We start from the raw sequence: 26,598 nt of genomic DNA, 5'->3' as shown, positions 1-26,598 counted from the left end.
AATAGAGATTTAAAAAAAAATCATTGTGTATACTTGTTTTTTAATTGTTAATTTCGCGCTCTTACAAGTCGACGGGCCCGAAGAACAAAATCGTATCTGCAAAATTACCAAATTACAGTATAGAGCTTAGAAGTTCTGCTAAAATACAATCATTTACTACTTACGCAAATAAAGATGATGTTTGGAAAATCATTGTAAAAGCTAATCAGGAACTTTGTTTATTTATTTCTAAATGTTTATAATGACTTTAACTTTTATTTTAGGCTAAAATTAATTCTTATAATATTATAGGGATTTGTTCTTCGGAACTACCCAGCACTTATCTAAATATACGATTTTGTTTTAGGAAATTGAATAAAAAAATAGTAACCTATGTGAACATATGATGTTTTTCTCCGATAATTTAGTCGACAATATAATAGTATGTGCACATTTATATTAAAGAAAACACATTTATTTTTTATAATCAAAGCTCATGCATCAAGTGGGATCTTCGTTACAAAACAAACGTCACATAGGTGTTAAAAATTCTCTCATTATTACGAGATAAATCATCATAAAATATAAAAGATAATTGTGTTTACAGACAAACGAAAAAAAAACGACTTCAATTACATCGACAAGTAATACAACGTAGATCGACGAAAAAATAGTCAAGTAACTACGCGTTATCAAAGATTACTCAAAAAGTAGTTATCAGATCTCGATAAAATTTAAATGTGACCACATGATAAATATCAGCTTTTGATTAAATTAAAAATTATCAAAATCGGTACACCCAGTAAAAATTTATGCGGATTTTCGAGAGTTTCTCTCGATTTCTCTGGGATCCCATTATCAAATCCTGGTTTCCTTATCATGGTACAAAACTAGGGATATCTCCTTTTCAACAAAAAAAAAATGGTAAATTCAAATAAATTTGAATAGGACCAATTGACACACATCTCCTTTCGATTAAAAAAAATTGTCGAAATCGGTCCACCCGGTCAAAAGTTCTGATGTAACATACATTGAAAAAAACAGTCGAATTGAGAACCTCCTTCTTTTTTGGAAGTCGGTTAAAAATAAACTTTAACAAAGAATAAACAATTACTCTTATTTCTTGGTCCATTCAGGAGATTACTTATTTAAAATCACAGTTTCAATTACAATTACTAGTTAAGTCCTAAACTTTCTACTTCGTTTTTATATTTTATGTTAGTTTTTTTAATCACAGCAAATTAAAATTAAATCAGTCTCAAACTTTCTATCATTATTACATAAATAATATTATGGTTAAGATTCATCGTCATAATATATATCGTTTCTTTCATCATTGCAATCAGAATTATAATATGGTAAAGATTTAAAGAATACTGCATTGCATGAATTTATGACACCAGAATCACACATGCTCAGTAAATCTTTATATTTAGCTTTGAGCATACTCTAATACAGGTAAAGTATTAGCTGAGTTTCTTGTATCGTTGCGAACAATTAAGTATTCATAAGTTTCTTGGTTTAAATACAGCTTATAATACAATTTATTCGGTTCCGATTTATCAACGAAAACTTCCATAATTTTAGTCCACAATATTTTCTGTTGTCTCAAACTCCTGTTCAATTTACGTGAACCTTAAAATTAAGAAAAATTTGTTCTGTCATATTTTTTACTACATACGGTTCTCCTTCTGTTTTTGCCCATCTTACAAGTAAACACCATTCATCTAGAGTGTAAATCGTTTTTGAAGAAGAGGACCGCTCTATAAGGGCATGCGCACTGTCTCCCTTGTTCTGTGTATGTCCCTTTTTAAAGAATCGATGTGTGATTGATGCCTTGTACTTTTTGGCTGCATACAAATATGAAAAAAAGACAAATCTATTCTGATTTTGGCCAGCAAAACTATCTGACCAGAAACAAAATTCTTTGGCTCTTTGTTCTATATTTTTTATTTACGATTTCGCGATATTGACGCGTGTTTGTTTATTGAAGCAGTCAAGTCTTTTTTCTTTTGTTATTTTATCCCCACACTTATTCCTACAACTACAGGCCTTTCCCATTATTTTTTCACCAACAAATTTACCTCGCTTTGATACATAGCTCTTTCCAAGCAAACTTTTTCTTTTCACGTCAGACCAGTCTTGCTTATGTACCAAGCGTTTCTTTGATCTTTGCTTTCGCGTCATTTCTGGTATTAAGTTAGAGGCACTAATGTTTAATAATCGAATTGAATCAACCCAACTAGTATGATCGGGACAAAAAGGGTCATTACATTTTATGTGTATATTCACGGGGGAAGGCATTGGAGTAGCTAAAACCATATGTATGTATATATATGGCGCAGAAATTCCAGGATCTTCAAATTCTCAAATTCTTTAATGTAAACAGCTGGTGAGTTATTGAAACTAGGGGTTACTTCTATATTTAATGGTGTAAGCACTTCGTCAGTATGTGAGGTTTGTACTAAATGAGGAGGTGGTGAATCAGATGCTCGCAGTTGACCTGAGAAATATCGGTGTTAACTTCGTGTTGATAGCTTAATACATTTGTGTGAACCTTTTAATCAAAAACATCATGCCAAATTTCTGCCATATCGACGTCGATATTCTGAGCCGCTGGCGGCAAAGGAGACGTGTTGGTGTTACGTTGACCGGCAGATTCTGTCAAAATGAAAATAAAAATGTATTTAATTTGTGTGGTATTATATTTAAAAACTATTGATTTATATTGTAGTTATATATTTTTTCTTAAAAAGAGGTTAAATTACATACTTTTGAGTAGAACATGCTCGCATGTTAAAACTTATACGACAAACAAAATCGTTTATTTAGATACAGCAACATTTTTTGGGTACAACTTCATACAACAAGATCGTATGTGCTTAAGCGATGAATGACTTTAAACTGATTTTTGTCGAACAAAAACTTATGTGAAACTACTGGGGTAAAATTAAATACACCACAATTAAGTATTTTAGTGTCTATAAAATATAGGTAAATGAAATATGTTGATTATTAAGGAACAATTACATGGGTTATAGATTTCTGTAGAACAACATTGTAAATTAACAAACGACCAAAAGATACGCATTTTAGATAATTTTGGTAAATTAGTTTCTAGACTTATAAAGTAACACCAGTAACTATTTTTTTTAATTACCTTAATGAAAAAAATATTCTATTACTTACCTTGTTTAAAGATTTCTTCGTCCTCGTTGCTACAAGGAGTTGGATCGTCACTAATTTTATCAAAAAAAGGGCTAAATTTAATATTCTCTCTTTCTAGATACACCCAGACATTGTTAGAGTCAGTTATTACTCACGAAACCTGAAATTATGATATTAAACCGAATTCTCCAGGAATTCTCGATGTCTTGCTAAAATGCTCGACTTTGCCGAGTACAAACACGTAAGTGACGATGGGTCGCGGCACGCGCGGTTTCGGGGTGTAAAGAACAAGCTCGTATATGTGAATACATGTTTGTTCGCTGCAGTACATTGGAGATAAGATGATGTTCGCTTGAGTATATAGAAAAATAAAAGACCAATAAATTAAAAAAAAATATTGCCATGTAGCTTTTTCCATGTTTAATACGAATCAATAATAAAACAGATTTCATCTTATTTTTCCATAAGATTTTGTTCTTGGGACCCATCGAAGTATTCGCTGCACCAGCCTCTCTGTGTCCTGAATCATTATTTATCATTTATCTTAAAAACTATTAACTTTATCAAGATTGTTAAAGAGAGCAATGTTATTAATAATTAAATTCTCTATAATTTGTTTCTTACAATTTTTTTTCTGGAATCAATTTAACAAAATTTATTTAAGCATGAGTCGGAGCATGTAATTAAAATTACTTTTTTATCTGTTTATATTACTTTTTTGTTACTAAAGCAGAAAGTAATTCTATTACAAATTGCAGATGAAGCTGATTCATCAGAAGACGATCTCCTTTAGTAGTTATGTACTTACCTAATTGTTTCCTTTTTTTCTGTAGTTACATTAATTATTGTTTCCTGTAACTCAAATAATTATTATTTTATTTCATGATAATAATTACGTTGTTGTTGTTGTATTTTCAAATTATATTTAGGTAGGTAGCCGTTGTCTTTGATTTTTTAGTGGAATTCTGGTGGTTTGAGAGGCCAATAAGTTTTAGTGGTTTCTGGTGGTTTACACGGCTTCATTTGGTGGGTTGGTAAAAATAAAGTTGGCAACACTGCGGACACCTGTATATTCAATGTACTCTGTGCCGGATTGGTGCCGGACACTTGCCGGACACGGAGACCACGCAGTACTCAGTACCGTAACTCTTGTAAAAATTGTTAAACACTATTTTTAAACTTCTAATTTGTCTAAATTGATAATATGGTGTTAGAGTGACATCCAAAATAATAATATCATAATCATTAATATTCATATGTTTTTTACTTTAAGTATTGTTCAACTTTAAATATCGTGTCAACTGAAGACAACATTTTCTCCAATTTGAAAACAATGGCACATGATATTATGGTAAGTTAAATTTTACAATCTGTATATTGAAGGAAAAAGCGCTATCTATTTAATTGTAATTATTTCTTAATTTCAGAGTCAATTCTACACCTGTTTAAATTTACCATTACAAGAAAAAATTGTAGAGCTCACTAGACTTGTTGATCAATCCGGTCCCAATAAAGATTTGCAAGCTCTGTTTCCACAGCTTGTAAGTAGTATATTTGCTCCTCAAAATGGCTGGGGCTTAAGACAAATTACTTTTGAAGCCAACAGATATGAGTTTGAATCTCTACTAAGTTTCTTAGAACCACAGGGACCAATGTTTCGTTTGTGTTATAAATTGTTATATGATCCTCAATTGAAATACAATTTACCATTAAATAGTTTACCTGTAAGTATTGTACTTTAAACAACTTTTTGTACTATTTTTATTTTCACTTTAATAATAAGTAAATTATTTTTAGTTAGATTTGCAGATAACTTTAGAAAGGGGTAGGTGCCCTCAATTTTATGCAGATATGTTAACAATGGATTCCCAGTCCATGAATATTGTTGCATTGGCATTGAGTATCCTTTGACGAAAAAACCTTAGTTAAGTAATATATTAAATTGAAAATGTTATTTAGTAGTTGTTAGAAACTTCTTATTGAGATTTTCTTTATCATTATACATAAAATAATTACATTTGGTAATATAACTTGCTACTAAATTTTAAGTTCAACTCTTTGGACAATATACATATAAAATATGGAAACCATTCATTAATGTTGTAATTACGTTCCCACTACTACTGTGAGAAATTGAAATCGATGAATTTTATGTATTCTCCATTTCACTAATTGTATATATAAATTTTTGATATTGATAATGGATTTTAGTTTAAACATATTATATCTATAATAATGTATAGAATATAAATATGTATAACTTATAATATAGAATTTATATATATAAAAATGTAAATTCCTTAGTTTACCAATTCAGATCCTTTTGATTACTACATTTTCAATTTTGCAATACACTTAATAAACAATAATCAAAACAAAGGCTCTTGGGACAATTGGAATAGTGTGTATTTTGCATTAGCATGTGACTATCTTATGCATTTCCTTCCTTCCGATCCCAATGTTTCTGTTTTGCCACATATTCCACATTACACTGGAAAGGTTCCAATGGCTGCACCTTTACAAACAGCAAACAGGTATTCTTCATTAAAGCTCGTTCGGTTTTCTTTCTTATTATAATTGTAGTTTTTCTTATTATCGAGTGTTAAAGAATAATTATAATGTGTATGAATCCTATTACTTAGTATTAATGTACAAATTTATAAAATAATCAAATGATTGACTGTGAAATGAATTCTAATTAATTATGTATTTTATATAGACCACTGAGTACACCATCATTGTTAGTACTACCTGATCTATCAGGCATAAGTAATCAACATACATCTGCACAAACACAAGCAAGGAATGAAGTTTGGAGGTCTGAAACTGTTTTGCAGATATTTATAGATTTGTGGATGAATGTAGAACAGTTCAATAATAGAAATATTGAGGTACTTCCCAATTTACTGTTTGGACAATTAAAACTATTTATTACTAACTGTGCTCATGACTTCGTCCGTGTGGAATAGTGACTTTACATGTTCAACGTGATTCTTTAAATTGGCATAACTTTTTTATTTATGAACCGATTGACATGAAACAAACACTAATTCTTAAGCTAAGCTTGCCAAAATATATTAGTGGAAACCACATCTAAATCGGATAAGCCATTTCTGACATTAGCGGGTACAAATGCACAGACAAAGAGACAAAAATTCTGACAATCATTGTTTTTGGTGCTATTTGCGTTGATAATGGTCCCAATAATATTTTTTCTCATATATCTTAAATGTACAGACAGTGACCTGTTACATTTTTATTATATGTATGTATTATAATACCAAATATGCAATTTATTAACTTTTACAGAGAAACTATTCAATTGCCTGCTCAAGTCCAGAAAGAGTGCGGATTGTGAGGGTATTGGTAAAACATATACATTCATTCTCAGCAAAATATAATTCTGACCCAGCTATCAGATCCTCAACCCTTCGTAAATATGCAAGACAAATCATGTGTGCAAGGGCCTATCATTATGTGAAGCATTTGGTTATGACTTGGCCTCTAGATGCCTCTTTTAGGCTTGTGATGGAATTGTGGTTGAGTCTTATTCAACCATGGAGATACACAGACAATACCATAACTCAAGACAGGTAATTTATAAAAATATTTTAGAAATATTTTATGACAAATAAATGAATATCAATACTAATTTTGTAAGGTTTTCTGTGTTTGTATATATCACTTAACATTATATATGTGTTACTATTGAATATAATGGTAAATAAACATTAGAAACATGTATGTTTTATACATAATTATGTACATCAATGTATATAAGAAATGTTCAGTGTTCAGTATCGTGCAGTAATATAAAGATTTGAATTTTTTTTACCAAATCTTTTTAAGCTTTTAAACATCTATCCTTTATAACAGACTTCAAAAAAGGAGGAGGTTCTCAATTTGACTATTTTTTTATATGTGTTCATCAGTCCTCTGCTGGACTTAGGTCTCCACAAGTTCACGACAAAAATGGCGCAAAATCATTCGCGCAAGCTGGTGCTTGTCTTGTGGTTCCATTTAATTTTTGATTGTGATCCGACAAGTACTTTTAAATGTTTTTTAATGATTTTTACAGACTCCCTAAATCGTATTGTTTGTCGACGTAATTGAAGGCGTTTTTTTTTTCCTTTGTAAGTAAACACAATAAATTATCGTATTTGTTATTGTTTAGGTTTCCAACTTCTCAAAGACAACAAGAAGAGACAAATGCTTCGCTAGATGCTAGCTTTACACAATTTATAGCCGAAAACTTTCCCTCATACACCTGCATTTTTCAATTGATTTTACCGAGATTTATGAGATTGGATCTATCAAGTTATAAAAATGCTGTTATGTTATTTCGAGTTGGAAAGGTAATACATATTTATTTGCGTTATTTACTAATTAATTAATTAGAATACCTATATCTATAATCAATTCTGATGACAAAAAAGAGAAATAAATTGAAAATATAATTGTATTTAATTCTTTATATAATTTAGTTATAAATTTGGTTTATCATAAAATGCATTGTAATTGTAATATTAGAATAATACTTATTTGTTTAATTCGACATTGTTTCTGTTTTAGGTTTTTTCACAACAACATCTTGTTCCTATATTACTGAATTTGGAGAAAGCCATTACAGATAATGTGTCTGGAATACAAAGTCTTGACAACAGTAGTACAAATATTGATCAAAGGTATATATAATATACTAGCTGCGCTCGCGACTTCGTCCGTGTGGAGTAGTAAATTTACACGTTTAACGTGTATTTTTTTAATTGCCATAACTTTTTTTATTTATGAACCGATTGACATGAAAAAAACACTAAATGTCAAGTTAAGCTTGCCATAATATATCGGTAAAAACCACATTTAAATCGGATAAGCCGTTTCGGAGATTAGTCAATCATAGTTTTGGGTGCTATTTGCGTTGATAAAGGTCCCAATTATATTTTTTCTCATTACCTTAAATGTAGAGACAGCGACCCGTTACTTTTTCTATTATAAGTATATTGATGTTTTTTTTTTGTGAAAAATTACATAAAAACTTCATTAAGTAATCAAATATCTTATTTATCAGTTACACTTACAATGGGCTTGCATTAAATAAATGGGTAGCCATCGCAAAACAAGCGATTTCGGAATTAAATATGGCGGCTACTTTTGAATATGATCCGATTTGGAGTGAAAATAAAAAGCAATTTATGTTGGAATTTGTCAAAAGAATTCTCTCTGCAAAACATACTGCTGATAAAAATTTTGAAAACTATTCTGCTAAGTTGAATCAACAAAATCAAGGTAAGTTCACATTGAGTTATTATTACTAGCGTATAGAGAAGCTATAACCAAACAAAAAAAAAAAAACCTGTCGCATCTTGATGACAAGAGGGTGGGGGCCGGCGCGGAGGGAGTGCGGCGTGACCTCCGAGCTGTGCTGAAGCGCTAAAACTAGCGACTGTTGTCTAAACAAATTATTAAAACATGTAGCGCTTAGCCGCTTAAAGATTATATTTTTCTTGCGACCAAACGTCGTAAGTGCCGTGATTTTCATGGCGCTGACGCGTTTTAACGCAGGGCTTGTTACCGTTACCAATTACCATTATAAAGTACCGGTAAATAGCGTTAATTTTAACAGATACCTGTTTTACCGTTAAAACTTTTAACGGTAATTCGGTAACGAAAACGTTTTTTAACGTTAAATTTTACCGTTAAATAGAATTTTAACGATACTGATAACGTTACCTCTAATATCAAGAATTAACGAAATTTTTATCGATACTTCTACGACGTTGCCGCTCCGTGCAAGTGACCTTCAACTCGACGCGCTAGGATTGATAAAAGCGGCAACAGCGCGTGTCATTGGATTATAACGCTGTAGGTCAAAACATCAATGTACTTCAACCGTTTACGTACTCTTAATTCGAACATTAGGTAGGTATAATGTATTCCGAAATTATAATGGCGAACTCAAAAGAGTACTGTCTCATTTTATTATTTAATTTTATTTCATTATTGTTGAAATTCATAAAATAATATTTAAGTATGTTATACATATAAGAAATAAAATAACATATGCGCCTATATATCAAACAAAGTTATGTTTCGCGTATTATATGTGTTTCTAGATATTCATTTTGTATTTAGGTACTTAATGATTCGTGGTTTTCTTTTTCAGAACTTGCAATTGTTTTTATTTTTAAAATAAATAAACTGTATGAGACTACATAAACTAAACAAAATTTTGTTTTATTATCTAATTATATAGTAGGTGCCTGGATGAGCGAGGTTTGCTCGATATGTTAGATAAAGATAAAAAATTAAAAGTAATCTGACTGGACACTTCTGAACTCGAACCTGGGTCATCTAAATTCTGGATAGCCCGATTTCCCACCTGAGCAATTATAACCTTAGAAGGAATGGCGAAATTTACCTTAGTATTGTAATAATATTGTAGGTAGCAGTTTTTCATTGCAAGAAAACAATGATAAAACGACATTTTCTAAACATGAATCCTAACTAGCTAGTTGGAGCCGTTAGCCAAGAATGAGATTATATATATATATATATATATACAAAAATTGCTCGTTTAAAGATATTATTCTCTCGTTTAAAGTATTTATTTTGTATATATTTTTTAATCATTCATTAATACATTGTATCGGATGTTATTTGTTAAAACACGTATAAAATATAGTTACTGCCGACACCATGAATACCAACTTGCTTATTTCTTCACAATCCCGCTGGAATAATTTTATTCTTCTGCGATGTATCTAAATTACATTGCAAATACATATAATTAATCCGGGCTAGCGAATCAGTTTCTAAATGTAATAATTATTATCTAATACTGTATTTAATACTGGATTAATTATTTTATACGGGAAATATTGTGTTATTCATGTACCGTGTCATATTTTTGTGTACAGTACACAATAAATAACACAATATTTCTCCATAAAGCTTTGAATTTTTTATAATACAATTATTGAATAAGTTTTTGTTTATTTCATTTAGGTATTCAAAATACATATATTATGACTAACCCGTTGGCGCAGTTTGTAGTGGCCTTGCTTTGTCCTGCGGGTTGCGGGTTCGATTCCCGTCTGAATCTGGGTGTAATATAATATTTGTATCTATATATTTATATATGTATTATTTCTATGTATGTTTAGAAAAAAAAATAGTTATAACAGTCAGCTGTTATCTGTAACACAAGCATTAAGTTGCTTACCATAGAAACCGACGACCGTGTGTGTATGTTATATGATATTTATTTATTTATTTATTATGTTTTATAATTTTTTACCCAAGGAATGAGGATACTTCGATTACAATTATAATTTAACTGGAGTTATTTGCTGTGTCCTACCTCAATTTAGCTATTTGTGCTTAATAGAGGTACTTACCTACTATTTTTTAATGTGACATATTACACACATAGACATCCATCTTTCTATTTCATACCTTAGCTTATAGTTTCTATTAAACAATATTTATTTCATGTAAAGAAATAAGATACAAACGTAACAAAATTTATAGAAAAATAACCTTTCGAATCATTACTTTAAAAAAATATTCTAATAAACTTGTAACTCATCGAAAAATAGTCCGAACGTACACAAAATTACATTCGCATTTGTATTAATTAGCACGTAGATATACGTCAGCTTAATGTGTGTAAACATAAGCACAGCTTATGTCTTGTTTTTTTTTGTCGGGAAATTGTGGTACTACCTAAAAGCAATGTTTTCAATAAATTATCACTCCAATAATAAATTTCAATTATAGTAAATTTGTCATTAATTGCTAAGTATTTTTCCAATGATTAATATTTTTGTAAAAATTCATTCTTTTTCTGTTCTTGTTAGTGTATGTCTTGTTGGTGTTAATGTTAAATAAATAAATGATTACTTAATACATAATTATAATAAAAATGTAATCGCTGGACTGTGAATCTAATTATAATAAAAATGTAATCGCTGGACTGTGGATCGCTGTCTGAACATTTTATTTATATGAGAAAAAAATATTGGGATCTCTCTATATGGGATCTTTATCAACGCAAATAGCACCCAAAACAATCATTTTCAGAACTTTTGTCTGTGCGTTTGTGCACGCTAATTTCAGAAACGGCTTATCCGATTTAGATACGGTTTTTACTAATATATTGTGGCAAGCTTAGCTTAACATTTAGTGTTTGTTTCATGTCAGTAGGTTCATAAATAAAAAAGTTATACTAATTTAAAGAAACACGTTGAAAATGACAGTCACTATTCCACGCGGACGAAGTCGCAAGCGCAGCTAGTTTAGTAATAAGTATTTTGATTCTTGTTCCACTCTGAATTTAAACGCTCTCGCCTTTAAAATATGTATTTTTTTTGTTCCCTTGACAATTTCTTACTGCTACTTTTTTTCAATAGTCAAAAATTAATGTGGGTTTTAATGATAAAATAAGATGCTTAGTGTATGACTCTTGTCTTGCAAGTAATTTATTTATTAAGAATTAATAGCAGTTTTTACATGAAAATTTAATGTTATTTTATTAGATAGACTACATTTCTAAATGTATAACCATATTGAAGCAAACACGACACGTAGAGTTATGCTGTACATCTATACTTTTTACAAATAAATAAAATTGGAGTGTCCGTTTGTAATATTAAAATAACCGCTTTTTACTAAATTCATATGGATGTATACTAAATATATATATAATACATATACCAAAATTACATTTTTTACAATTTTTGTCGGTCTGTCTGTCTGTCTGTCTGTTTATTTATCTATTTGTTACACACACATTACAATTTTGACGGGACTTTCAATGGCAGATAGCTGATGTAATAAGGAGTAACTTAGGCTTTTATTTTAGAAATTTATTTATTTTGTAACTCTGCGAACTGATTTTTTTTTTAAATTCCACGCGGATGAAGTCGCGGCACAGGTAGTGTAACAATACTTATAAGAAATCTTGATTATACAATAGCAAATACTCAAAATAAAATAAAGCATAAAACTGAAAAATATATATATATATATTTTAATAATAATATATAGATAGAGAATAGATAATATAGTGTTTAAATATTAAAGTGAATTCTTTTTTAAAGACAAAACGTGCTTTTCAGCGCAATAAGTTTTCTCGTAATTGTATGACGTTAATTTTTAAACCTCAGTTATAGTACATCTAATATTATTAAATGAGCAATTCTTGTTTAAATATATATACTAGCTTAGAACAGAGGCGCGCGCAATACTTGATCATTATTTTGTTGTGATGTTATTTTAAAACTGCGATATCTCCTGAGATACTCATTGAAATCGAATTATGTAAAAGGCTATTTTGTTTTAAATTAAATACTTGTGATGAATAACGTATTTATTTAGATAAGGATTAATATCATATTTATAAAAATATCTTCGCAAATAATGCATTATTTTAGAACAAACTTGGTTAGCATAAAAAAGGTTATAGTGAGCCAACCTTAAAAGATTGATATATGCTGTTGCGGATTTTTTTTTTTTGGATCAATTCTGTCATACATGATTTTTGCGAAACTTTAACTGTTTTCACAGCGCACGCAGCGGAAGCTCTCAAAAGGAAAATAACCCCCGATTTTGAAACATTCTTCATTAGTGCTCCGCTCCTTTTGGTCTTAGCGTATATATAGCCTATAACCTTCCTCGATAAATGGGCTATCTAAGACTAAAAGAATTTTTCAAATCGGACCAATAGTTTCTGAGATTAGCGCGTTCAAACAAACAAACAAACAAAGTCTTCAATTTTATAATTTTAGTATAGATAGAATCTGATTCTCGTAAACGGCTCCAACGATTTTCATGAAATGTATGCAGGGGATTTTGGGAGCGATAAATCGATATTATATACTTTATTTCACTAAAAATAATGTACAGAAAAATTATACATAAAGTTGATGGCAAAGGCGGACTTATGTCTAGAAGAGATCTCTTCCAGTCAACCAATAGTCATGAGAGAGAGTGTCATATAGCGGGGAACACAGTGCAAGAATTAATAACGTAATAGCTAAAGAACTGTAATATATTACATAGTTACAAATACATACACTTACATAGATACATATACATACACACTACTTACAAATACATACATAAATACAAATACATGATATAATATTATAGGTAATTATATACTTACATATTCATTAAGTAGATGATTGTAAATTGAGATGAGAAATAAAGTGCTCCTTATGTGTTAAAGTGCGATATAGGTAGGTAGCTAAGATTCATTTTTAGAAAATGTCGTTTTATCCCGGTTTTTAGGCACTGAAAAAATAGCTACAATGTCGTTATAATATGAAGGTAAATTTCGAAATTGTTAATAAAATTGTAACAGCCCGGTGGGAAGTCGGCCGGTCGGGAGTGATCTAGAAGATCAGAGTTCAAACCCCTATGTCTCCAGGATCGATTGTTTTTTCTTTTTTTTTCTAATTGCACTCATGATTTTTTATTTAAATAACCAGTTCATATTTTTATTATTATTACGGTAAAATCGGAAAATATTATTCATATTTTATCAATATGTAATCCGTATTTAAATATGATTTCAAAAAAACACGATTTACTAAAAATACCAAGCTAAGATCGGTCACCCAGGTTGGATAGGATTAGATTAAAATCATAATTTATCAATTGTATTTCTTCTGGTTTGAAGCACTTTATCATTAGGACAAGTATTTTTAACTATCGAAAATCAAACTTTAAGGTTAAGTATTTCAGTTCAAAAAAAGTACTCAATAGAATAGGTACATATCTTTTTTTGTTGATAATTGTTGTTTATCTTTTGTTTTGATCGAAGCCGGGGCGGGTCGCCAGTAATTCAAAAAATGAACTCAAATTAAACTAAACTAAGCCCAGACGAGATACATCAATTTGAATTAATTAGTAAAACCAACAAGTTGTTATGAATCTAATAAAACAAATTAAATGACATCAATTTACATTACATTTAATAATACTAAAAACCTATTATATCGTATAAAATCCAATCAAGTTAAATTAAGCTAATCAAAATTTAGTCAGTAAATACATATAATTTTCATAAATTGAAACACAAATATCAAACAAAATAATTAAAATTAAAATAGAATAGATTAAATAACATAAAATTAAAATCAGACTTAAACATCAAAACAAACAAAAACAAATTTAATCAAAATTAAGACAAATAAAAAAGACCGAATTAAATCAATTTGCCGTTAAAACAAAGCATTACTAAGCAAAATAATATTTACAGGTAAATTTATTAGTTATTTACTATATTTACTTGCATTCGCATGTCGCATTCAGTCTGTATCATCCCACTGCCGGGCATAGGCCTCTTTCTACTCGTACGACAAGGATTGGAGCTTAATCCACCACGCTGCTCCACTGCGGGTTGGCGGATATTTTAATAATATATCCAAATTATATCATCAATCATCATCAGACATAGATAATATATCCAAATTATACATTAAGATATATTTATAATAAATATTTTAGATTTAGCTTGTTAATTTCTTTATGTATATGTATGTATATATATAATATTAACATATTTGTATGTTTATTAAAAAATAAAACTACTAAAATCTAACTGTATTATTTATTTTTTCATAGCTGTTACATATACTCATATAAGGAGTTTTTTATAGATCAATGCATATAAGATTCAATTACTGTCATTTAGAAATTTTGATAAGCTGTTTTCCGGGATACCTTCTAAAATATTTCCTCCATTTGCAAGTGCATGGTTACATACAAGCCACAAGGGCGGATCCAGATATTTTTAGGGGTATTTTAATTTTTTTTTTAGGATTTATTTTAATTTTTAAGTGCAGTACTTACATACCTACATTAATAAAATATCTACTTTTTACGTGTATATATTATTATTAAAATTAATAATTATATTATAACTTCTTGTGACTCGACTACGACTATGTGACACCCCCCCACCCCCGGCGCCAAAGCTGGATCCGCTCTTGGTTACATATTATTAATTTCTGCTTCGGTTCGAGTACCTACAGTCACCTCGTAAATTTTATCTTGGTAGTATTATACCCTTTACTAGATATACCCGTGCGAATAATTCGCACTAAATAAGTATAATAATTATCACTTTACAAAATTACAAAAAAGTATTATTATAGGTACGTGAGTTGATTTGAAATTGAACAATAAAAAAATTACGGACCGTCAATCATGTTGACCTTGTTTCAAAATTAAAGCAGTCATATACCTATATAATTTTAATAATTAATTAATTTACTAAACAAAAGCAATCATAAATTTTTAGTTGTTGATGTCAGTAGATCAAGCAATTATCTATAATAAAATGATACATAATTTATGTTGAGAAATTACCTATGAGGTTTTTTTCCCAAAAGGGAGGCAAACATCTTAAACCTTAGCGTAGGTATTAATATATATGATATTCAATAAGAGACAATCAGACTTTATAAGTTTATACAAAAAATAATCATTGAACTTTTAAAAGCAATCATTGGAATTATTAGATCTATTATTTAAGAAAAAGTTTATAACGTTTAGTTTCTGCATAACAATTTTTAATTATACTTACTATCTAATTCACATATTGATTTCTAATGTTTACGCAAGTTTTATATTATCTGACCTTGACTGGATTTGTTTTGTTTTGCGAACTTTTAAATGCATAAATTAAGCAACAGACATATGGTAGACAAAACGCTTGTGATGCTGCTGGTGTTGCAGGGCTGTAATCTACGGAAATCGCTAACCTGGTTTCAATATTTGTTGAAAAAAAATCTTAAAAAATCTTCATGTCTTAATAAGACTTTTAAAAGTATAAGTCCGAAAATCTGAAATTTTAGAGAATATTTGATCTTTTCAGTTTTACAGAGTTATAAAGACTTATTATCTTAAAAGTATATTAAGTGGTATGATGGTTTCTTAAGATATTTTAATACTTTTTCCAAATAAATATATCCAACAGGGTCACCATCGGGTGAGCCGTACGCTTATTCGAAGATTAGTACATATGTAACTAGTGCTAGTTTGCCGACCTAGTTGTATAAAAAAAAAAGTTTTATCGAAAACACTGCTTAAACACTTTGACATGTAACAAATAATGTATGGTAGAATTGTTCTTCTTTCATTGGTCTACAAAAACAGTCCGTGTTGACTTTTAAGAAAGCTACTCATACTTAACTTCTAAATAATGCACTCTAAATACTTCCAATTTATATTGCACTAATTCTAAAGCTATATGGATACAGTATTACACATAAATAATACACAACGAACGGCTTATTTCATATTCCATCACTGTTTTAAAAATAGATCACATATGTGCACACTAAACAAACGGCGTATTCTGTAATAATTCAAAAACCAATAAAGAAAATTACAAATCTAATCTGTCTCTTTCTTACATTGTACGAGCGTAATAATTTCGTTACCTATAACGTTAACAGTAGAAATTAACAGTAACGGTATAGATAAGTAACGTTAAAAATAACGTTAACTGAGTTTTTACCGGTAAAAAATATAACGGTAAAATGGGTGAAAAATACCGGTATCTAAAGTATCGTTACTCCAAAAATAACGTTATGCCGACCTTGGCAAATTAACGTTACCGAATTTTTAACGGTATTCCAAGCCCTATTTTAACGCATTGTAAGGACATCGCTACTCCTATAGATTAACAGCGCAGAAGTGTCACAGCTTTTACTTTTATTGAATAAAAAACTATTTGTTTTAAATTTTGTCAACCCATTAAAATATTTAAATATGCAGAACTGATAAGTAGCCGATAGTGAATAAGCATTTTTTTTTTCTCGTTATTAAAAAGTAGTTTATTACAGTACATATAGGTTTAAAGAACTTTATTTCTCAAGTACATTACAGTTCACTTATGAGTATTGTACATATAGATAATTTATTAAATATGTAACAAACAGTTCGACCGTATTTGTTTAAATAGGTAATGACTCAAAAAAGGGAAAGGTAGCAATAAAGAATCATGTTTATTTATTTGTTTACTACGACTAAGGTGACGGGGGCAAAGTGCGCCATACTTTTTTCATAGTTGACTTTGGTGCAATATTACTTGTGTTTAAGTTCACGAGTGACACAAGTCATGGTACCATAAGGATCTGTGATGTTTTGCAATAACAACAAATGTCGTGTCATTAGAATCTGACAGCAAATTAATGAATTTTAGCAAAAAATTTGAAAACAGTCTGACCAGGCGCACTTTGCCGACAAATCGGGGAAGTGCGCCAGGTATTAATAAAACGCAATAATAAAGCATTAGAATAAAAACAGCCTTATATTATTATAAGAAAACAAGCAACAAAACGAATGACATTTAATTTTTTTTCATAGCCACATTCTAGAGAAATCTATGTATTCAAAACAAAATTTCGGGTAAGTGCGCCATACAATCTTAAGTCAGAGGCTATGAACATTTTTTCTAAATATTGATAATCGAATGTCAAATATATATTTTCTTTCATTTACATGGGAATGCCATGGTATGGAACTACTTATTTGGTATTATAATGGGACTGAAATAAGAAGTTAGTCATTGAAATTAATTATTAAGTGTAATATTTATTATAAATTCTTAACAAAAGTAGGTAACGAAAAGAAAATCAATGAGTAACATCTTCTAAAAATATAATATTAGTTGTAATTATTCAAAAACATTAATCAAGCAAAGCTTGTTACACTTACAACTTAACAAAAGTGAAAGAGATCGAGTGAAATAAGTATTGACAAACAATAAGCGAATATCTAATTAGCTTACGTTATGTTTTGGAAATGGCACTTGAGCTTTGGTACATATAACAAAATTCAGTAATTCTATATAGGTACCTATTTCAGTCAGTGTAACTAACTTATATTAGATAAAAATATTATAAAACTATTAAAATATTAGTAAGTTTTAAAAATAAGTAACAACATTTGAGTTTTCCTTCCATTTCTATTTCTTTGTTAAGTTTGTCATCTTCCTTTTTTTCAGTCTTGCTATAACATCTTCATGCATTATTACTTCAGTGCTTCCAGGAATCTTCACTTGTTTTTTCTTGACACCAGTAGTCGGAATTTGTTTTATAGTTTCCTGAAATAAATCTTCAAACGGTATTTTTTCAGTGGTTATTGAGTCTATGTTGCTTGTTGACGTTTTGATTGGAATTTTGTTTAAATTCAATGAAAAGTTGATTTTGTTCAGGCACAATTTAGTTAATGTCATCGGAGAGTTTTGAGGGGGTACTTGTTTATAAGCCACCATCTTTTTTAAACGTATATGCAAATTACAGCTATATCGGTTTAAGATAACTGCTTTAAAATTCATTTGCAAGATTTGACCCGACCATACAAACAAGCAAACAAACATTGCATGTTACATAAATACTCGTAACAAAGACACACATTTTAAAAAGTTTGTAACCTCTGGATTGCGGCGAAGTGCGCCATATTTGACATAATCTTTATTTTCCTTTAAACAAAATTAACTTTGTAAATTTCTGACGCTCAGAAAACAATCATTTCTAACTTTAGCCTCCTGAACTAAACGAATAGTTATATATTTATTTATTACCGCTCGAATTAAGTGAACTCTGTGGTTAAGTGTGGATGGTTGTTCAAATGCATGCTGAATTAAACACGTAAATACTTCTTTCTCTACGAATAATTTTAACGTGTTCACTGTAATGTAAGCAAAGTTATATTTAGAAGAAAGAAATTTACCACCACTCTTCTTTATTAAATGACGTATAATAATCTCGGTGGAAAGGCATACTTTGTAAACGTCTTCGGAAGAATAACACAAACCGCCCGTCTTTTAGCGTTATTAGTTTGTGATATGGAAGTTTACTCGTTGTGGTTAAGAGCCATTTCACAAAAATCGGTAACAATCCGCGAAATTGTAATATTTTGACGTCGTTAATCTCAGTGTTGGATGCAATAATGCAATTTATATTCTTGAAATATAATAGAGCAACCTTTGTTGTAGTCCATAGTCAGATCAGAATTTTGATTTATATTATGTGTATAAAATTATTAACCTTTTCATCAGCCTCCTCCCTGGGTAAACGGTCGCAATGTATACTTTGAAGTCCTACTTTTCAATAACCTCTACGTTGAAACCATTTTAAAAATATATCATAATATGTGGAATATAATTTTGTTGTCCACTATCATAGATTTTTATTCCATTTGTATCTCTATTAAACGATAAAAAAAAATTTAAAGTTATGAATATTTTCCAAATAAGTACAATTTTAAAAGCGATATTTCTCTTAGAAAACTAAGAAATTTTAACGAACTATCTTCATCAAAGTAAACTTACATCATTAAGGAATACAAAAAAAAAAAAATAATTAAAACATGTAATTATTTTTAATACATTTTATATTAAATAATAAAAAGATAGTATATATTGCCACGCATCAAGCCCGGTAAATCAGTCGAGCGCTAGCGCTCTTAGAGGTAAGGTCCACGCCAAATTCTGCGCAGCCGTCTCTTTCGCTCACACGCGCTAAGCGCCTGTTGTTATAGCGGATAAAACGCATTTGATACTTTCATAATAAAATATAAATAAAATAAACATATTACGAAAATGACTGTAAAATAATATAATGATAATTTCTGTAAACAAATGTATAATTTAATTTTCTTTTCTCACACTATCAATACAAATAGGCATTTCAATCTGTTTGTCTTGTTATTTGTTAATTAATATGTTTGTCGGTGTCGATGTCATTAAATGCTTTTTTATTCATATCGTAAATATTAGATTCATTCGTAAACTGAAAAAACTAAATCAATTTAAAAAAAATTGTTTCATAAAATTGATTTTTTTAATTTTATTTTAAATTTATTGACTGTTGTTATATAACATACTTGAAATTTTTTACAAATTAATTATGTAAAAAACATTTTATACCATAGTTATAATTTTTATTATACATCAGAAAATGATCACGATGGTCTTTTGGTTGTCACACTATACGTACTAGCACAAAGATCGCGCGGCTCGTACGACTCGCGCGATGCGACCAAATTTACCTAAACTTGCAGAGCGTAAAATTGTGAAATGGCTCTTAAGGTGTCAACACACTCTTCACATTTCAATGATTTTATTAGACAACAGGACACATATCCTGAAATATATCCAACTATGAGTTGTGACGCTTCTGTTGCAGTTTCATTATTGAGAACATTTGCAAAGATTTCACAATTTTTTTTCAGTCTCTATATCAGATTCAAGCACGCGTGTCGACTCTAAAACCTCATATGCCTCCTCATCCTGTCGGCTTAACTGTTGTAACCACCGTGTTTTCTGATTAATCCAAAAAAAAAGATCTAAGTGGTCCTGGTTTATGCGGTACATTTATATAGTTAATAAGTTTCTTTTCTTCAACTAAATAATTGTAAAGTGTTTTAATTGATTCTATACAGATTATGCTTCCGATGAATCCTGTTTTATTTGAGGACTCCACAATTTTCTTCTTTGAGATACTCATTACGATTTTAGGATCTTGGTTATTCCTTTTTTCATTCTTTTGGTTTGCACTTGGTATTCTTTTCAGCCGCCCCTCGTAACTTTGCGATTTTTGGGATCCTTTCATCTACCCAGGTATTGTTTTGGGTTAATTAATTTCATCATTACAGCCTATACAGTCCACTGCTGGACATAGGCCTCCACAAGTTAACGCCAAAAATAAAGTGAACTCGTGTGTTTTGCCCTTAGTCACCACGCTGGGCAGGCGGGTTGGTGACCGCAGTACTTACTGGCTTTGTCGCACCGAAGACGCTGCTGCCCGTCTTCGGCCTGTGTATTTCAAAGCCAGCAGTTGGATGGTTATCCCGCCACCCGTCGGCTTTTCTAAGTTCCAAGGTGGTAGCGGAACTGTCTTATCCTTTAGTCGCCTCTTACGACACCCACGGGAAGAGAGGGGGTTAATTAATTTAATATTTACAAAATAACTTATTTTCCATTACAGGTTATTGGAGTTCCTTAAAACATTGGCTTATGATAGGAAACACTGAAGAAGAAGCAGCATTGCTGGAAGAATATAAAAAAGTTCCTAACTATCTGAATAGTTCTATTCATTACTTTACAAATATTTTTGGAGTAAGTCCTTTTTTAATAAAATAATATAATAACTAATAGAGTAATAATGTTACTCTGAAGGATTTTTAAAGTGAAACTTCTTTAGAATCGTGATATTTGATTTGTTTTTTTGTAGTGACCCTGCTTTCTACCCCGAGGGTTATAGGTTCGATTCCCACCCCAAGTCTGGTTGTAATATATATATTTATTTATTTGTATGTATATTTATCGAAAAAAAAATGTAGCTGTATCAAACTGTGTGTGTATGTTGTTGACAGAGGCGGCTTGTGAAATTGTTTTGGTTCACAAAAATATGAACCAAAAACTAGAGCTTACCTTTTATTTATTTGTATAGAAAAACTATCCGTCCATCAGATTCACCACCACTGCAGGCGCTAGCTCCAAACACCAGACACAAAAAATAAAATAATTTGTTGCTTTATTCACATCCACACAACCAAAGGGTTTTAAAATATTGTTTAGATTTAGTTTTTGTACTACATTTTTGAGTAAGTAGTAAGTAACTTAAGTAGTAGTAAGTACAGTTTCAGTTCGAGGCACATTTTGACAGTCTTTTCACACTTTTTAATAAAAGATACACTGTATTGTTCCATTTTTAGCACAAAATGTCGCGCACAAATTATTTTTATTTGTTATTTAAAAGATAAACTGCTAATTAACTGACGAATATCACTGCGGCGCTTGCACACCCGTACGTCGCACGCCGCACAGTCGAACCTGCGCTAGGTACAGCAACGTCGCGCGTGAGCGGTGCTCCAGATTAAGCTAATTTCTCGTATGAAATCTTTTACTTCGCGCGTCGGCCTGTCTCTGTCGCACTCATTAAATACAGTGCTAGGAATCGTACTAAACTTCGTTCATTGGAACGCAGTCACTGGCGCTCCATTCGTACAACTTAATTCCAAATATTTTATTTATTTTATACAATGATAGGCTTGCGTTTAACCACATTTTCACCTGATGATAAGTGAAAATGCGGTCAAGATGGAGCACGCTTACCTAGAAGTAACCTATTCACGCGCGACTTAAAGATCCCCAGTTTTCCCGGAGGCGCGGTGGTAGTATGTGCAAGCGTTCACACTGCGTCCCACTAAGGTGCCGGCGGATAAAAGATGTGGGTTTTAGTGGATAGTCTGGCATTGCACCACACGCCGGGAGCTCCACACTCCCGTTACTCTCGGGTGGCGGGGTCAGTGAAAAATGATATATAACATTGAAGAAAAATACATGTGGGTGGAAAAAAAAATTAAAATAGGAAGAAAGAAATTATAAATTAAAAAAAAATATATGTAAAGATGCAGTTCAATAGTCAAGTTCGGAGAATTTGATGCCTTGAAATTGTACAAACCAAAAAACTTAATAACTTAAAATTGTGCATATTGTTACCTATCAAATTTAAATGTTTTAGTATAAAATTTCAAAATTCATATAATACAGCTTAAAACATAACTTAAAAATAATATATAATGTATTTGGATTTAGAATCTTACATAATGAAAGAACTTTAATAAGGAGATGTCTATTGACTGCTACATGTAAAGATGCCTGATGATGGTCCAATAAAGGATCGAAACGTCGCATGAATTTGCAAGTAGTGGTTTGATTGGCACCTTATGTCCACTTTCCTGAGAACCGTCAAAGAATATTTAAATCGTATATTCGGAGTAGGAGTGCCCTGCACCGGTGTTCCTTAGGACGAGCCGCACCTGGATGTAGATATTTATAACAACAGTAACAGCTATGAAAATACCTTTATCTTTTTAAATTACTAAAAATTTTAAAATTCAATGGAAGTTTAATATAAAGACTAATTATTTCCAGCTCAACGAAAACATGCTACTGCCATTAGAAACTGAATTGCTGGACAATTCAATCGAACATTCTTCATTTGCAAATTCAAACAACTTTACACTGTCTATCGCACAAAAAGTAAGTTTTTAAGAAAATTAAATATTTTTTGTAATATTATCCTTTCACATACTTTTTTTAAGAATAATGATAATATAAATTTCAGCTTCGTAATAAACCAACTGGAGTTCAATATATGGGAGACCCTGACCTCATGCCCATCATGACCTTTGAGAATACAATATTAGTAAGAATATTGTATCAAATAGCTTCCAGACTAAATGAAATGGTAATTCTTTTAGTTAAAACTTGCTTAACAAATGCGATTTAGATAAAACTAACTGTTTTTCATAATAAATTATAAATCTCACACTGAGATACGATTGTTTCATTGCAGTATGGAGAAGAATTTTCAAGACTATGGAGGAGAGATGACTATTTGGGATATGTTTCGCGTGAAATATTACAAAAGCCTATCACCATACACAGATATGTTAAAGATGCAAGCTATCATCAAAATATTGTTAATCAAGAATTGCCTCCAAGGCTATCACTGAGACGTCTCGGATCACACATGTTCGTGGTGTGGATTTGTTTAGGCTATATTTTGTTTAGAATGATGTCGTACAGTGGTATCACATATTTTGTATTCCTTATTATGTTATGGTCCATTTTTGTATTATCAAAGGCATCATTGAAAATTATGAAAATCATAAAAGATTAATGAAAAGTAAAAAATAAAAATATTTTTTTTTACATTTTATTTTCTCTTTTATTTCTCGCTAAAGTAAAAAAATAAGTAAATAAGTGAGTAATTTATACAAAATTTAATAAGCTTTCGTAAATATTATAAACAGTATATATAGTTACATATAGTAAATTGTATAACTTATTCATAATTTACAGAAATAACTTACATGTTCGAAAGGAAAAATAAAATTCTATACTCATCTTCCTGCTGAGATAAGGATCCCACTTATTTAGGTTCGGCACATGTTTTCCTCTTCCATTCCTTTCTATTATTCGTTACTTCAGCGCTTACTCCTTTCTTTCTCATCTCCTCACTCACACAATACATCCATCCATCCATTGCTTTTTAGGCCTGCCGATCGCTCTTCGTCCTTCGACATCATCCCTCACATTCTTTTACCAGTATAGCGTTCACCCCACCACATCACATGCCCATACCACGCTTACCTACTGCTCCTCATTTTCTCCGTCACGGATCCTACTTTCAAACTTCCCCTTATTAATAATAAATAAATAGTTTTTATTTTGCTCAAATTATGTAGTTTACATTATCAAGAAACCCTGCGACCCATGCTAGCTTAAAAAAGCTGTGTTACAGGCAGCAGTGTCTTCCCCAAAAAATAGTTTATTGTTACATAATCAGACTCTGCGTTCAGATAGCGAAAACATAAATGATACTAGTCTGTATACAAAGATGACAACACAATAATAAAACAAGGATTATAAATAAAAATTTGGAAAAAAAATAAAAAGGACAATAGGCTAGTTGCCTAAATTTAATTGATTGTTAGACAATAGTCCTTAATATCTATTATACATGAGAAAAATATTATTTTTAAAAAACATCGATTTTCAATTTGTATTTCGCAATTATAGAAATGACATTAAATTTCCCTCGAAAACGCTCAAAACTGTCATGGCGTCTTGTGTAACGTCACTCCGTGCGAAACACGGCGGCTTTTATATAGGTACCTATTGTAAATGTTTTGTGATTAAAAATGAATCCTTCGTATTACTTCGTTTATTCTTCCTGGGTTTACTTCTTTTACTTTATTGACATCCTTACATCATTAATTCGTACACTCTAATAATAAACTACATATTTTATTACGACAGGGCGTGGGGGGGGGGGGGATATGTCGATGATCCCTTTGTGTTCACTGCTAAGATTTCGAACCTACCGATTTTTTGGGAATTCTACCGATATGGGCTCTGTTCTACAGAAATGCAACAAGTTTTCTACGAATTTGATTTTTTTTTTTAATTGAAATTGAAACTATTCCGATTTTTCTACCGATTTATTTAAGCGATTACATTACAAGATTTTATTTAAGCGATTTACACTCAACAGCCTCCAGTGGTTTTTTTCCTATGTCGGGGGTCCGAAAACACAATACACATCTTCTTCTTTAAAGACTAAGGCTCCATCAGCTTTTCGCCGATGATTTTGCCAATGACAAGTGCTGAACGTGTATTGAAGTCCGGAGACGGTCTGTTTTTGACAGTACAATAGTGGGATAAGCCACTTAAGCTGCGGTTAGTTGAAAATATTTGACATGATTATTTAATTTTAATTTATTGGTAAATTATAATTTTATATCATTGATTCTAATAGCCAGTATATTTCAAAGCCAGCACTTGATGAATTTTCGGATCAGAAACTCGAATTGGGATTAGATGAATCTTCGGAAAGAAAATCTTCGGATCAGATCTTCATCTAGTTCAGTGATAGCCGCAATCTTTACAGGAAATTCAAAAACTCGTCGTGCAGTCTTCCCGTCGTTAGTTGTGCCTTAACCTTATCATATGATATCGATTAATAGGTTTAGTTCCGTTTTGAACCTGGCTTGGATAATTTCTTGCATCCACTGTGGCTTTTTCACTTTTTTTTCTCTAGCAGACCACTTATTAATATCTAATTAAGATGCGATATGAAAAAGACATTCCATCATATTGATGCGGGAATGTAGAGAAGAAAATGCGAGCTCCATCAAGTCATCTTCTGTAGAATACTGATCCGAAGATTTTCTGTAATTTTGCAAGCCATAACTTCAGGTCAATCCATCAATGTTTCGAAATTTAAAGAATATTCGTACATAACTGCTGAAAAGTATGTAGAGTTATACAACTGGTACTACATGCTATCAACAGTGCACACGATAAGCCGAAATTATCGCTTGTCACGCAAAAGTACCGATTGGGAGTTTATCTGAAGAGGCTTCAGAAGCGAGGAACAAAGACTTCAAAAGATTCAGAGAACACCACTCACGTAAGAAAAGCAGAATAAGTTCCAATGAAGATATTTTTAATTGCCTTCTTCTTTCGTCCGATCTACTTAATGCAGCAGTAAGGCCCAACGAATGAATGCACAGAAAAAGAAAAATGTGTTTGCTGAAACATTGGTTCTGCTGAATCTTCAAACACCTGAATTCGAGTTTAAGGATACTGCTAAAATAAACTCTGTCTTTGAGTTCGGCTCTGAAGATAGTGTTACAGAAAAGGCAATAATAAAAATAATATATTCATAGCCTTATTTAATTTTATCATATTATATTATATTTTCATTGTAATAATTAAACCTTTTTATGGTTTTTTAATGAATTTCACTTTCTAATATAGCACACAATTAATTTGAGTAAATGTAAAGTATATACACCCATGTAAATCTAATTAGTAAAAAACCAAAAAATATAGAAAACAAAATTTGTAAATTT

At 30.7% G+C, this 26,598-nt stretch overlaps 1 protein-coding gene across 1 annotated transcript; it reads left to right on the top strand.

Moving 5' to 3' along the window:
* Positions 1-4,480: 4,480 nt before the first annotated feature.
* Positions 4,481-23,897, top strand: LOC123653508 (sphingomyelin phosphodiesterase 4). Its single transcript, XM_045589499.1, has 13 exons — positions 4,481-4,498; positions 4,575-4,871; positions 4,945-5,047; positions 5,465-5,681; positions 5,867-6,036; positions 6,446-6,740; positions 7,322-7,502; positions 7,720-7,832; positions 8,216-8,433; positions 21,156-21,286; positions 23,108-23,215; positions 23,301-23,423; positions 23,532-23,897. The coding sequence occupies exons 1-13, from the start codon at positions 4,481-4,483 to the stop codon at positions 23,856-23,858; spliced, it is 2,301 nt and encodes a 766-aa protein (XP_045445455.1). The 3' UTR covers positions 23,859-23,897.
* Positions 23,898-26,598: the final 2,701 nt, after the last annotated feature.

Source organism: Melitaea cinxia, chromosome 5, assembly GCF_905220565.1.
Source record: "Melitaea cinxia chromosome 5, ilMelCinx1.1, whole genome shotgun sequence".
NCBI classification, from domain to species: Eukaryota; Metazoa; Arthropoda; class Insecta; order Lepidoptera; family Nymphalidae; genus Melitaea; species Melitaea cinxia.
This window is presented reverse-complemented; position numbering and strand designations above follow the sequence as displayed.